Source organism: Paramacrobiotus metropolitanus, unplaced genomic scaffold (assembly GCF_019649055.1).
Source record: "Paramacrobiotus metropolitanus isolate TYO unplaced genomic scaffold, Prichtersi_v1.0 Parri_scaffold0000014, whole genome shotgun sequence".
In the NCBI taxonomy this organism is placed as follows: Eukaryota; Metazoa; Tardigrada; class Eutardigrada; order Parachela; family Macrobiotidae; genus Paramacrobiotus; species Paramacrobiotus metropolitanus.
This window is the reverse complement of record NW_026570234.1, coordinates 1,440,600-1,452,611: the sequence shown is the minus strand read 5'-3', so window position 1 is coordinate 1,452,611 and position 12,012 is coordinate 1,440,600. Positions and strand designations below refer to the sequence as shown.

The 12,012-nt window shown below is 39.5% G+C and overlaps 2 protein-coding genes and 1 long non-coding RNA gene across 5 annotated transcripts; 1 reads left to right on the top strand and 2 right to left on the bottom strand.

Moving 5' to 3' along the window:
- The first annotated feature begins 730 nt into the window (after positions 1-730).
- Positions 731-1,570, top strand: LOC129584772 (uncharacterized). Its single transcript, XR_008689916.1, has 3 exons — positions 731-893; positions 1,055-1,144; positions 1,304-1,570. It is a non-coding gene; the product is annotated as an uncharacterized LOC129584772 (long non-coding RNA).
- A 698-nt stretch (positions 1,571-2,268) lies between these two features.
- Positions 2,269-4,706, bottom strand: LOC129584777 (paired box protein Pax-2a-like). 2 transcript variants are annotated; one of them, XM_055477091.1, is made up of 3 exons: positions 4,475-4,706; positions 3,380-3,603; positions 2,269-3,015 (listed from the first exon to the last, which is right to left on the bottom strand). In XM_055477091.1, the coding sequence occupies exons 1-3, from the start codon at positions 4,488-4,490 to the stop codon at positions 2,464-2,466; spliced, it is 792 nt and encodes a 263-aa protein (XP_055333066.1). In that variant the 5' UTR covers positions 4,491-4,706; the 3' UTR covers positions 2,269-2,463. The 2 variants fall into 2 exon arrangements, with proteins under 2 accessions (XP_055333066.1, XP_055333068.1); XM_055477093.1 differs by having other exon boundaries at positions 3,380-3,600.
- An 821-nt stretch (positions 4,707-5,527) lies between these two features.
- On the bottom strand, positions 5,528-11,717 carry LOC129584637 (UNC93-like protein MFSD11). Of its 2 annotated transcripts, XM_055476883.1 has the most exons (15): positions 11,429-11,717; positions 10,860-11,216; positions 9,045-9,082; positions 8,677-8,870; positions 8,527-8,562; positions 7,926-8,121; positions 7,781-7,817; positions 7,528-7,593; positions 7,261-7,383; positions 6,862-7,030; positions 6,646-6,686; positions 6,519-6,541; positions 6,349-6,420; positions 6,134-6,221; positions 5,528-5,943 (listed from the first exon to the last, which is right to left on the bottom strand). In XM_055476883.1, exons 2-15 carry the CDS (start codon positions 11,200-11,202, stop codon positions 5,882-5,884), a joined length of 1,488 nt encoding a protein of 495 aa, XP_055332858.1. In that variant the 5' UTR covers positions 11,203-11,216; positions 11,429-11,717; the 3' UTR covers positions 5,528-5,881. The 2 variants fall into 2 exon arrangements, with proteins under 2 accessions (XP_055332858.1, XP_055332859.1); XM_055476884.1 differs by lacking the exons at positions 9,045-9,082; positions 11,429-11,717 and having other exon boundaries at positions 10,860-11,049.
- Positions 11,718-12,012: the final 295 nt, after the last annotated feature.

Here is a 12,012-nt window from a genome sequence, read left to right as displayed (position 1 = left end):
CTGGCGGCAAGCACGTGCTGTGTGCCATCAGCTGTGTGATGATGCGCAGACTGGACTCAATCCAACGCGAGCGTACGCTGAGTCATACAGCGAGAGAGGGACGAGAGAGCAAGTATGCTCAGTGTGTGCGCCGCGTATATCCGCTTCAGCGGATATGAGTGCAGTGCAGCAGCACACGTACGTACAGCGAGAGAGGCGATATGGCAAGCATGAGTGCAGTACGTCCATGGTGGGCCGTATGCACCAGGCGCAGTCATGTGCCTCTGACATCTCTTATTTAAGTCTTATAATTGATTTCATGCTCTTATATTTACTATTTTATCACAATTGCTTCCGATATTGTCCAGTTTTTGTGCTCTGATAGCAGCATGTTTTAACTTTGTACTACGTATTAACTGTAAGTGACAGCCACCTATATTCTGTACTTCAAGACTGTACGTGGACGCTTACACTGTTCATACGGTACACAATGTGGACAATGACGTTACCAAAAACCGTGAAAGACTTGTACTTTGCACGTGCTGCAGAATAAATAAGTAGAAATATTAAAAGTCGCACAATCCGTTTGTATATCAAGCAGATATGCCGAAAAACGTTGGCATTATTCAATGAGGGCATACAGTACTTTTTCCGCTTATCCTAAGTGACAGAAGGAAAACTGACGCGATCCTAAAATTTGGCGAAACTTTCGAGCATGCTCAGCACAATTTTATGAATGTCGTTATCATAAATCTTGGAATATAAGTTCAGAAAGATGTTATCTTGGGCATATCAAAATCTTCATTGTCAACATTTAAGGATCATTTGCAGTGAGGATACTTTCACAGCATATACAATGAAGCCCATCAGCGTCATTTTGGCACTATGCGTTGCACTAATGATGGTTACAACAGGTAAATCACTGCATATTAAGTACACGTTTGGATATTATTAAATCCAGACATGTTTTTATAACCCACGATTTTTAATATTTCGAAGCTCGATATATAGCGCAAATAATTTTTGTACCTGCGTAGCTATATATTTAATGCCTTGATTTAAATTTCTGTTGCAGTTTTGACTAAGGAAGTAGGTCGACGTTCGACGACTTCCCAACCGACCTTCGGGTACTTCATACGCAAATGCAGAAAGGATCCAGAAACTCGTAAGCGTCTGCACAGTGTTTAAGACTATGACTGAGCCGACCGGAACACAATTAAACAACAGAAAATTTTTCAGTAAACATAATGAGTATTTGTAGCTAGTACATTAGTACAGTACTACGGTAATAATAACTGACAGTGAGTTAGGCGTTGCTTTGTAGTGAAGTGCAAAAAGGAGCACGCTGGCGACCCGGGTGACCTTGATGCCGGATCAAGTCCTTGTGCCGAGCTTTTTAAACAGTGTATAGACAAATACAAGCAGTCGCTGATGAGCCCGTAAATCTATCCAGCTCGTCCTTGTCTTTTAAATTGACAGCCACGTGATGTTTTGAACCAGCACGATAGCAGCTAGTACCTTTTTCATTCTTCTTTTACTTGAACAGCTTCAAGAGATCTTTAAACAATTTGAAATAAATGCGTTACACAGGCGAACTTCAAAATCGTAAAAAGACGAGAATCTTATTTAAAACATTGTTTGCATATATTATACACGCACTATGTAGTAATTAGTGCATGACATATTAACAAAACGATAGTGATGGGATCAACTGAAATAACAAAGTTTTATTTTGTTAATTTTATGTTTGCAAAACAACGCAAGTACTGGCTACCAGCCAGCCACATAGGTAGGTAATGTTAGCTTCACTCAGTTGAAGACTTGGAGTAATCGATTACCCCAAGTCAGTAGGCAGTTCTCAATAGACAGATATCCTACCTACTCATGAGGTTATGCTAAAAACTGTAAGCATTTAAAAGTCGCCGCGCGTAAAATCATTAAAATGAGTACGCTACTATGATTAGCTTTTCGACTACCAAATGCTAAGTGAGCTTTGCGGACCTTACGGAAGCGAGCAAGGTACGTGGACTGTGCATGTTACAGTGGTTCTCGAAATAAATCACTTAAATATTGGTGTACTACAGTATCCCACTTTGTATACTCAGTCACTGCAATATATGACAGACAGACATATATATATATATATATATATATATATTTAGTTTTTAAAGAAAAGTGATTTTGAAGATTAAAACTGTGGCTTACCATACACGCGTAATGGGCAAATTGTTTAATTTCGTCAGATCGATATAAACCTAGATCATTCTGCTCATTTGCACATATCGAAATCCCAACGCTCACAAACTCACAACCAGTCTAAGTATCTGTATATCGCAATGTAGCCAAGGTAAAGTTAAGTCACATAGCCTTTGTGGATACTACTTTAGGGAATACCGATGCCCTTTCTGCAATCTGAACAGCGCAAACTGCCACGATCGAGCTACTCACGGCAATTTTATTAAAGGTCGTATGCATATTGTGTCACTAACTCGTTGAATCAGAAAACGAAGCGGTTTTAGAAGAAGGTTGATGTACCCACGGGCGAAACGCTGACTGTTGCGATCCAATGGAATTTGTGAATGTATGATACCAGTCGTATTTTACGGATGAAACCATTAACAGGCGATCAGTATTCGTTGTCTTTACTATAGTGGCGCCTGGCCTTTCCAGTGTTGCGTCAAAGGGAGTTGATTTCAGCAAATTATCCATAGTGAAACCATCGCCGAAGGTATTAACTGGTTTGATATCCGTAATTAATTTGCGCTTGGATTTATGGAGTTTGGGCACAAGAGCTTTAGGTTTTGGGAGGCTCGAATCGCTTCCGGTGCAAGTGACTTGAGTGTGTCCAGAACTGATTGAATCGACATTGACTGTACGCAGAATGCGGTTAATCGAGCTGACACTCGGAACTGAATGGATGTCGCACACTCGTTGCAGCAAAAGAGTGTCACGAATCTCCCAGGCAAACACGGAGGGATTTTCTCGCTTCATTTGAAGAATCTTCTTAATAACCAATGGCGTAGCGATTTGAAATTGCTGAAACGGAATTGCGAAATCATCTTACGTTTACGCAAATTATACTGTTCCAAAAATTAGGATCTCGATCGAATAAAACGCATTTGATCTGTATTTATACGCAGTCTTTTTTATGTCGTTATACATCACCTTGTAAACAACGTAAAGCGAACCACTAGCGAATTCATATGAAAACACGTTGAGAATCGTACAGCGTACCGCAAGCAATAAAATAAACATCGTCTGTTTAATCTAAAGACGTACGTTACGTTTTCATTGTAACAAATGTGAATAAAGCTTAAACTTTTGCCTTTTGCCAACAAAATTGTATATGTGCCACAACTCAGATTGTAAATTTTTCCAAGTTTCCTTCTTTATGTCGTACCTTTGGTTTACTTCCTCCAATAGAACCGGGCTTAATGGAGCCGGTTTCGTGAAAACGAGTCAAAATTTTGCTAACACATCCATGGGATACCAGCAGCTGGCGAGATATGTCGCATGGGCGTACACCTAAGCAGGCTAACTCAACTATTTTGCGACGCGTATATTCAGGTAGCGGTCGGCCGTTGACGAACACACCTCCAAGTTGATTAACACCTGTTTGTCCTGCTGTAACAAAAGAGGGATTTATATTCAAAGCTAGAAATGGATGACGTTCGCTGGTCTTTTAGTCGGCTAAGTAATGAAATTCAAAATTATTGATAAAATTATAAGTAGACCGAAACGGGCTTGTAAGTTTACTTATACTGTAGTTCGACCGGTTATGAAAGTACGGCAAAACGGAAAGTTAAAGTTTATCGTATATGCTAAAGCCTGCTGAAAATAAAATTTGACAATCTACCTGCGTTAATGCGTACGACAAAAATAATTACGCTGTCTCAGTGACTGCATTGCGGTGACCTTAGCCAGCATTAATGTCGTTGTTCAGTGTCCCACATTGGTCACAATGCACACACTACATCTATACACGAAAATAGATGTAGTGATGAAATGGTATAATTCGCAAGTGATAGAATTTGCAGAATCTAAAAATTTCTGTTGGCCTTTGCTGACCCTCTACCAGCATTTATAATTTACCTAAGCGCCTAACTGAGCTTTAGCCGCAAGTTATCACCTACGATTTACCAATATATTACTAACAAAAACTTAGTAAGCAATTTTCCTCTCTTTTTGACAAACTGTGAGAATTATTAGCTGCTTAAAAAACGTTCAGAGTAGTTTAAATCATGTCAGTATACTGTATCGTATCTTTGTATCTTGTCGGTATCTTCGTTCAGCTGTCAAAAATTCCATACAGCCTTGGTGACCTTTACAAAAACGTTATTATGGCAAGTAGAAATGCTATTTGGTCCTACAGGCTTACCCAATAAAAACTAAAAACCCTTCGGTTTCCATTTTTTTGGTATGACATGTGATAAGGCAAAACCAAATCTCACACAAAATCAGTTGTAACGACGGTAAAGTTACTGTATATTCCTACCTGTATGGGGCATCATGACATTTCACAATTGGCAAGTCCTAGAGATTACAAACTGGTACAGTAGACTGTACTCTTTGCTAAAACATTTCAGGTCTTCTAAAATATCGATAAAATTAACTAGACCATTCGAAACAGTCTCTTTTGGCCGAATTGTTAATGTCTAGAATCATGAAAAACTTGCGGTAGCATATATGGATGTGCACACAAAGGGAATGCAAATGGGAATCGCCCGCTCTAACCGACATCGTTAACGTCAGCGCACTGTACTACTTGTTAAATGGCTGCAGCTAAAAGATGTTGTTATCTAACCAGTAACAACAAAATTACAGATACGGCGGCGACACTGGAAAAAGTTTCCACCTGCTTTTTCCGTCACGGATACGGCAGTTAATAGAGCAGTTAATCAGCTGTAATGGAAGTCCCGTTTGACTGTAATGAAGCCTTTGATTGCCGCACCAAGTTATTATTAAATATAGATTGATCCTTGTTCCAAGTGATGACGCCCTTTTGTATGCTAGCAGATGTTTCCTGTCTTCCCGCATCCAGCGCCACTTGGTCAGCATCCGATCGTGTTGCGTGCCAAACGAGATTGCTTTTTCTCCACTGGCTAATACGTCAGCTCGTCGGGACACAGAATTTAAGCAGGCCGGGATTGTGCGTATTGTGTTGACACTGATCTATCGACCAATCCCGCATCGCTGGTTGGTACTAATTTACTCGCATCGCACGACATCGTACATGTCTAGCGGGTTTTGTGTCATGCCCTTGTAATTATATCTAGTTATCCTGTCAATGGTTGGATCGGTTTGCAGGAAATCAAAAGGGATTGCATAATTTAGACTGTGCAAAGTTTGTTAACAAGATACCGCAAAAATTCTATAATACTACTAAAATAATTCTTATTCCATACTTCCACAGAGTACAGGTAAATACCGAATTAACTTGCGGTTCTAACTTCTTGGTCTATGTTATGTTAAAATGCGAAAGCTTCAACGTTTTGTGTGCAGTAGTAAGTGCATTCGTTATTGTATAGAGGTTCTGTGCAAATTAATTTCGGTTCGTTTTATTATATATAGTGACCGCTACATTGAAACTGCTCGAACAAATTGCGCTCAACTCATTTGGTACCGATGAAAAGTTGGCAACTTGACTTGCATATGTACAGTACAAATGCGTTAATATAGATACTCGTACTTGAAGTATGTATCGAAAAGAAGGTGCAAATGATAATCACGATGATTCAGTAAAGGGCTAAATAATATCACAATAGAAAACAACTTATTTTAAATCCATAGATCTTGCTTGAAATGCAAAATGGACATTATTCCCATCGGCAATCACGTAAGATGCAGTCTCTGTTCAAAAGTTAACATTGCTTAATAGAATAAAAAGAATAAAACCTTTTGGTCAAGATCTGTTGTTGAGATTTCGTCGGGAAAGACATTCCACGTAACAGAATCCAACGGTTCCTGAAAAGCGCGTACGGGTAGATGATAAGACGCACGATCTTATATTCTCTTGTATTTCTTTAATCTATTAATGTCTCATCTAATAAGGTTCCAGCAGTATTTTTTTGAGCCGCGTTTCATTTTTTTCTGTATTTACTGATCAAAAGAGGTGTAACTTTGATAAAAATCAGTGCAATTCATCTGCACTCACCGGCCACGGCGAAAATAGTCAGAATCAACAACTGGAACGGCAGCGTCAAAACCATAGCCCATGAAAACTGAGCAGTATTTCCTAGAGTCTACAAACAGCAATGTTAGTTTATTCGCGAGTAATACCAATACTTCTACTGACCAACAGTAACATGTATCGCGATTCGCGAGTGTACATTTTAAAGTTTTCTTTAGTCAAAAGGAACGATCACTCACCGACCAGAAGCTGTATATAGCAAACACAGTAATACAGTCGTCCCGGTATCTGCTGCCCAAATATCCAATTATCTGAAATGTAGGAAGCGTAGCAGATTACGCAGCATTTGTTCTGTTTAAGTGGCTCGAATTATTCATAAAAATGTTTTTCAACTTCTTTTATTTCATACCTGCCCACTAAATATACCGTCTCCTAAAAAACAAAAGTTCAATGATAACATTTTCTGGCTCAACGACTCCGGTATTATTGTTCTGGTAAAGCGGCTTCAGCATGGAAAGGCGATTCCTGGCACTTACCGAGACCAAGTAGAAAGGAAACCAGCATTGCGACATAAGCACTGCAATAGACATGGGGACGTGCATCAAAATTAATTGCTGATACACTGTTCATTGGCTGTGTTTACCTATGCAGCACATAATTAACTGTTACACACATGCGATAAGTAACCCCAAGTACGCGGCGATTTCAAAGATCATAAAACCGTGGGAAGTATTAATGCAAATTTCAATTACTTAGGTCCGATGTAAGTTACATCAGAAGTCGTTTCTAATGATGCCCTTGGTGGAATATTCAGGAAGGTTAGTCCGAAAGTTACAGCATAGATCAGCATTCCCAGAAGTAATATCCCATGCCGTCCATTATAGTGCATCCATTTACCGGTTAACGCAATAAATATACCGGCTGAAACAAAACGGCAAAATCATGTACTACCGGCAACTTGATATAAATTTACAGAGACAATGTAAGTTATTGCCATGTTACTTAAAACAAACGGAATAGCATGTATACTCTTATAACTTTAGAAGGTCTTAAAATCTTGAGTAATAAGCGAATGATTAGTATTAAACACTTCCAAAAAAATTTTCCTCTGTTTTGACTCTGTTACTGTAGATCTTTCAGTTTTCAAATACCAACTATCTCTCCCACCCCCGCGAAAACATTCGTCAAACCAACCAAGGCTTGTTGAAGCGATCCGAACTTTTCCGTGTAACCTAACGATGTAGCGTACACACTCCAAAAGCTTGCTTCTATTCCTGCAAAATTCGCACTCGCTGTCCGGTTGGAAAGGTAAACCAAATAATGACAAGGCCACAACAGAAAGTGTTACAAATCTGACGCAAGCAATATTTCTTCGAACCCAATAATGAAGGTAAATATAATCTTACAAATACACACACCTGTGAAAAAGAACAACGGTAACAGGAACAAAATTTCTTTGGTTTTTGTAGCGCGTACCATAGCATCTGTAAAAGATTTTCGCTCAGTTTTCAATAAGTACCGTATCGACGAATAATATCTATGCAGGAAACATCACGAGAACAGATTTTACGCTTATTACTGTAATAATTAATGATTTATGTAACAAATCAAAAAACAGCAATTATACTAAGAATTAAAACGCTGAAATTTCAGCTATACGAAGTTACTCACAAAATGCTTCTTTTGGGGTAAAATGTATCGTCTTCGCCTATAAGAAATAAACTGTTGTTACCGATACATGTGTAATTGCGCTACAACTGTAAAAGATAGCTGCACAATGTTACAGCAAACCTTATACTACTTGTAGCCGTTTTACCTGCTCATTTGGCGCTACTGTACAGTTTTGGGGACGTGGAATTTTTTCGCACCAAGGATGAGCAAGAAGGGAAAATACTACTACTCCAAGGGCCGCTGCACAAGTCAGTATTGAGAATGTTGTAATTCTGGTCTCGGACGGTATGGTCTGTTTCCCATACAGCATATAAAAGTAGAATAAGTTGCTGAATACGAGGCTGTAAATAACAGAAAACAATGTTTTACAGTAGGGTCATTCTACTATTCACTGAATTAATTTTGTTCTATTATTATTATTATTATTACATCAGGAGCAGACAACCCGCTAAACGGGACTCCAACGTCTGGTCGGTAAAAAGCTAAACAAAAAAAGCAATTGCTAAGACAGATCAACAGTTCGGAGAGCAAATTTGAAAAATCCCACACCATCAACATGATTTATGATTTATTGTCATTACAAAACACACAAATGGCAAAGCCGCATTCTGTTGATAAAAACATATCAAATTAGATGTTATATTTAACAGTTAAGGACGCTATATAAAACTTTTGCGCTATGGTAAAATGGTAAAATACTGAGACCAACGTGTTCCTGCTGTTTTAAACTAAAACGTTAACGTTACCTTGACTGAAACAGAGCAAGAAAGATCCCAGTGTTTCTGTTAAAAGATAAAACAATCAGAATCGTGGAATAGGAAGCACATTCGCAGCTATAGAAGTATATCATGCTGTCATTCATGTCGCAAGAAAGCTTTTCATTTTCGTTCGCGTACCTTGACATTCTCTTTTTAGTGGAATTCACTGCAATAAAGTGCCCTTGGACTTGCCAGACAAATGTGGTTCCAAAAGTTGTAAGAACGGATGCAACATATGTTGTACTGGTCAAAGGTCTAATCAAGGAAGCCACAAAAAGTGTAGTGCAGACACCGCCCACAACCAACGTAATCTTCGGCCCAATTATTGCAACCTGGAATAAAATGAAAGCGGTGTTACGATTGACTAACATTGCAGTTAAAATAGCATTAAAATTAAAATGCTGTTCCTCATATTATAATTAAAACATTGTTTGTGATTTTATTATACATAAAAGTTAAGGAAATTGATTGCCTGGTATTCGTAAAGATAGACTGCATAGACTTACTATTGACGGCGAAATTATCACCGCAAAGCATCCAATAACTGCAAAAATATAGTATTGCTATTCCTGTGAATCATAGGCCTAGCTGTATAATTTTACGAGTACTTTATTAAGTACAAGATCTATACTACGCGCGGCGCCCCATAGTTTTGAGATCTCTATAACCATAAAACTTCTGGAGAAACGGACAACGCCATTAGATCCGGGATAGTTCAGAAGTGGCCGGCATGTGTTGTTTTTATGAAAATATCGAGCCGGCTTCAAGCCGGCATCAAGACCAGATTGATCCAACCCATCTTAAAGGTCACCTTGAAACTTAGAAATATTTGCCTAGATACAATACAAAATACCAAGTGACACAATTATCACACTGATTAAACCGAAAAATAAATAAATTATGGTACTTATTCAAACACTCGCGTTATTCAAACATTGCTGCCGATGTTGCCGAACGCGAAACACGTTTAAAATCAACCGACATAAAATGTAAAAATATCAAATATAAAATCAATACGAAAAATCACTGGACGAGTGAGTGACCGAAACACCATTACTGCCCACTGAGCGGAATTTCTAGGTGAGAGTCATCGAGCGGGCTTTGCTCTGCTCACCTAACGGGCTCTGTGCACTGGACAGTAGTTAGCAGGTCACATCCTCACCTAGCGATTTTTCTCCTTACCTAGCGATATTTCTTACTGGACAGGTTGAGCTCGGTCAGTCATTCACCTAGTGATTGAGTGCGTCAAAAATCGCTAGGTGAGTACGTGACCGAGCTACCACCACTGTCCAGTGCCCAGAACCCATAGGTGAAGAGTACCGAGATGCCACTACTGTCCAGTGCACAAACTCCGTTAAGTGATCTATTGACCGAGCTACCACTACTGTCCAGTGCATAGATCCCGTGAGGAAGATGGGTGACCAGAGCTACCAATACTGCCCAGCGCACAGAGCCCGTTAGGTGAACGCGTGACCAAGCTACCAATACTGTCCAGTGCACGAACTCCGTTAAGTGATCTAGTGACCGAGGTACCACTACTGTCCAGTGCACAAACTCCGTTAAGTGATCTAACGAGCGAGCTAGCACTACTGTCCAGCGCATAGACTCCGTTAAGTGATCTAGTGACCGAGTAACCAGTACTGTCCTTTGCATAGATCCCGTTAGGAAGGTGGGTGACCGAGCTACCAAAGCTATCCAGTGCACAGAGACCGTTAGGTGAACGTATGACCAAACTGCAATATTACTGTGCAAAATAGAGCAGGGCCTGCTAAGTTCTTAATAGGTGACCTATCTAGCACCACTGCCCAGTCTTAGCGTCCTTTTAGTTTGTAATGTGATACTCTCGTGGGTGATTAGATTCGGATGGTTTTTCGCTAAGAAAATTTAACAAAAAATGATCTGTAAAGTCAAAGTAATTGCGTTCGACTGCACGAAACCAAAACATCCATTTTTTAATAAAATTTTTGTTATCGGGCTCTTCAGATTTATCCGTTCTAAGTTAACAATCCGTAAACCGGCCAAGGAGTTTAGAACCCAAGAAACGCGGAGGCGAAGCCGAGGCTGTTTCTTGTATGTTATAGTAGTATGTAAATGGAATTACGTATTGTAAAATTGCGCATTAACGACAACGGCACACGAGAATTGTGCACATTGTATTGCCCTGCAGTTGCGCGCATCTATGGACTATTTTAATGGTAATATCGAACGTACCGTATGATACGTACGGTTTATATCGATTTTTACGAAGTTCGTTTTCAGTTTAGAAGACCTTATATATAAGGGTAAACCTCTGGAGAGTTCTATTAAATTGTGCTTCTTACCTGAAGAAATGGACCATAATGTGTAACCGAACGTAGTCGATGCATTGAAATACTGATCTTTCACGCTGTGCAACACCACCGTTTGCGAAGTGTATGCGGTGCTCAGTGCGCCCAAATTGAGCATAAATCCAAAACTAATCAACAGGATATTTAGGAACGATACACGACAACACAGTATCTGCCGCTTCGATAAGGTTCCCGGAGGCGGTGGCAAGGCACTTTCTTCCACTTCCGGCAGGAGCGTTCGCGCGTTGTTCGTTCCGGGATCGTCGGTTGTATTCTTCTCCGAATCATTTTGTGCGACCGCTTCCAGAAGAGCTCTTGCATTGTCAGGCACAGACATATTTGTCAGATTTCCTACACCAGAAATAATCGTCAGTCTCACATTCTTTTTCAAGCCATCGGCCATATAGTTTTCGATACGTATTCGTAGATTGATTATACTGTACATAGTCTGAATCCCAAGAAAGATTAAAAAAATCTAAAAAATTAAGCTTTAAAAATTAAAAAATTTCATAATGTAAATAAAGTCTCTGTATTGTAACTTACTGCTTCCGACGAAAACTTACTCTACAATCAAGTTGAGCAGTGCAGCATTGCGCCAAAATCGAGTATCGCGTCCACTCTGTCAGTATTTTGAGGGATATCCGGAAGGCGGCAAATCTTTGGTTTACTGTTACATGTACAATCTGATTTGAATTGCATGTATGCTCTATAATAAAACTGCGAGCGCAAAGATTATATCTGGAAGAGGGCCGAATTTCTGTGATCCGACTTGCGATTTGCGCGCTAGCATCTTCCACTGTGGAACCATCTGCAGTACTTAACAGCGGAAAATCTCACAACCGAGGCAGATTTATTACAGTTAAGCAACGTGAGAACCGGTATGGGTGTAGCACGATTCGAGCGTGGTCAGTATTAAAGTACATCCACTGTACATGATCAATGATGTGAGTCGATGAAGTACACGTACATAATATGTCCGCGCTGTTTAGTGGGTTAATACAACTGTGGCGTACGCTTTTTTACATTAAACGAACAAACAATGCGCCTTTAACGAATGCAGTAAATATTGTACGATACAGATTACGAAATCAGTGTAACTGCTTATGATTTTTAAAATTGCTATATTTGTGTGTTTTAATTTCCCAAG

Bases quoted from the DNA above. Each gene is read 5' to 3' on its own strand.
- LOC129584637 (XM_055476883.1), bottom strand. From the start codon at position 11,202: ATGTCTGTGCCTGACAATGCAAGAGCTCTTCTGGAAGCGGTCGCACAA. The intron at 7,818-7,925 runs GTAAAACGGCTA...TATTTCTTATAG, and splicing joins CAGTAGCGCCAAATGAGCAG to GCGAAGACGATACATTTTAC. The intron at 6,222-6,348 runs GTGAGTGATCGT...TGCTGTTTGTAG, and splicing joins CTATATACAGCTTCTGGTCG to ACTCTAGGAAATACTGCTCA.
- LOC129584777 (XM_055477091.1), bottom strand. The intron at 3,016-3,379 runs GTACGACATAAA...ATTCCGTTTCAG, and splicing joins TTGGAGGAAGTAAACCAAAG to CAATTTCAAATCGCTACGCC.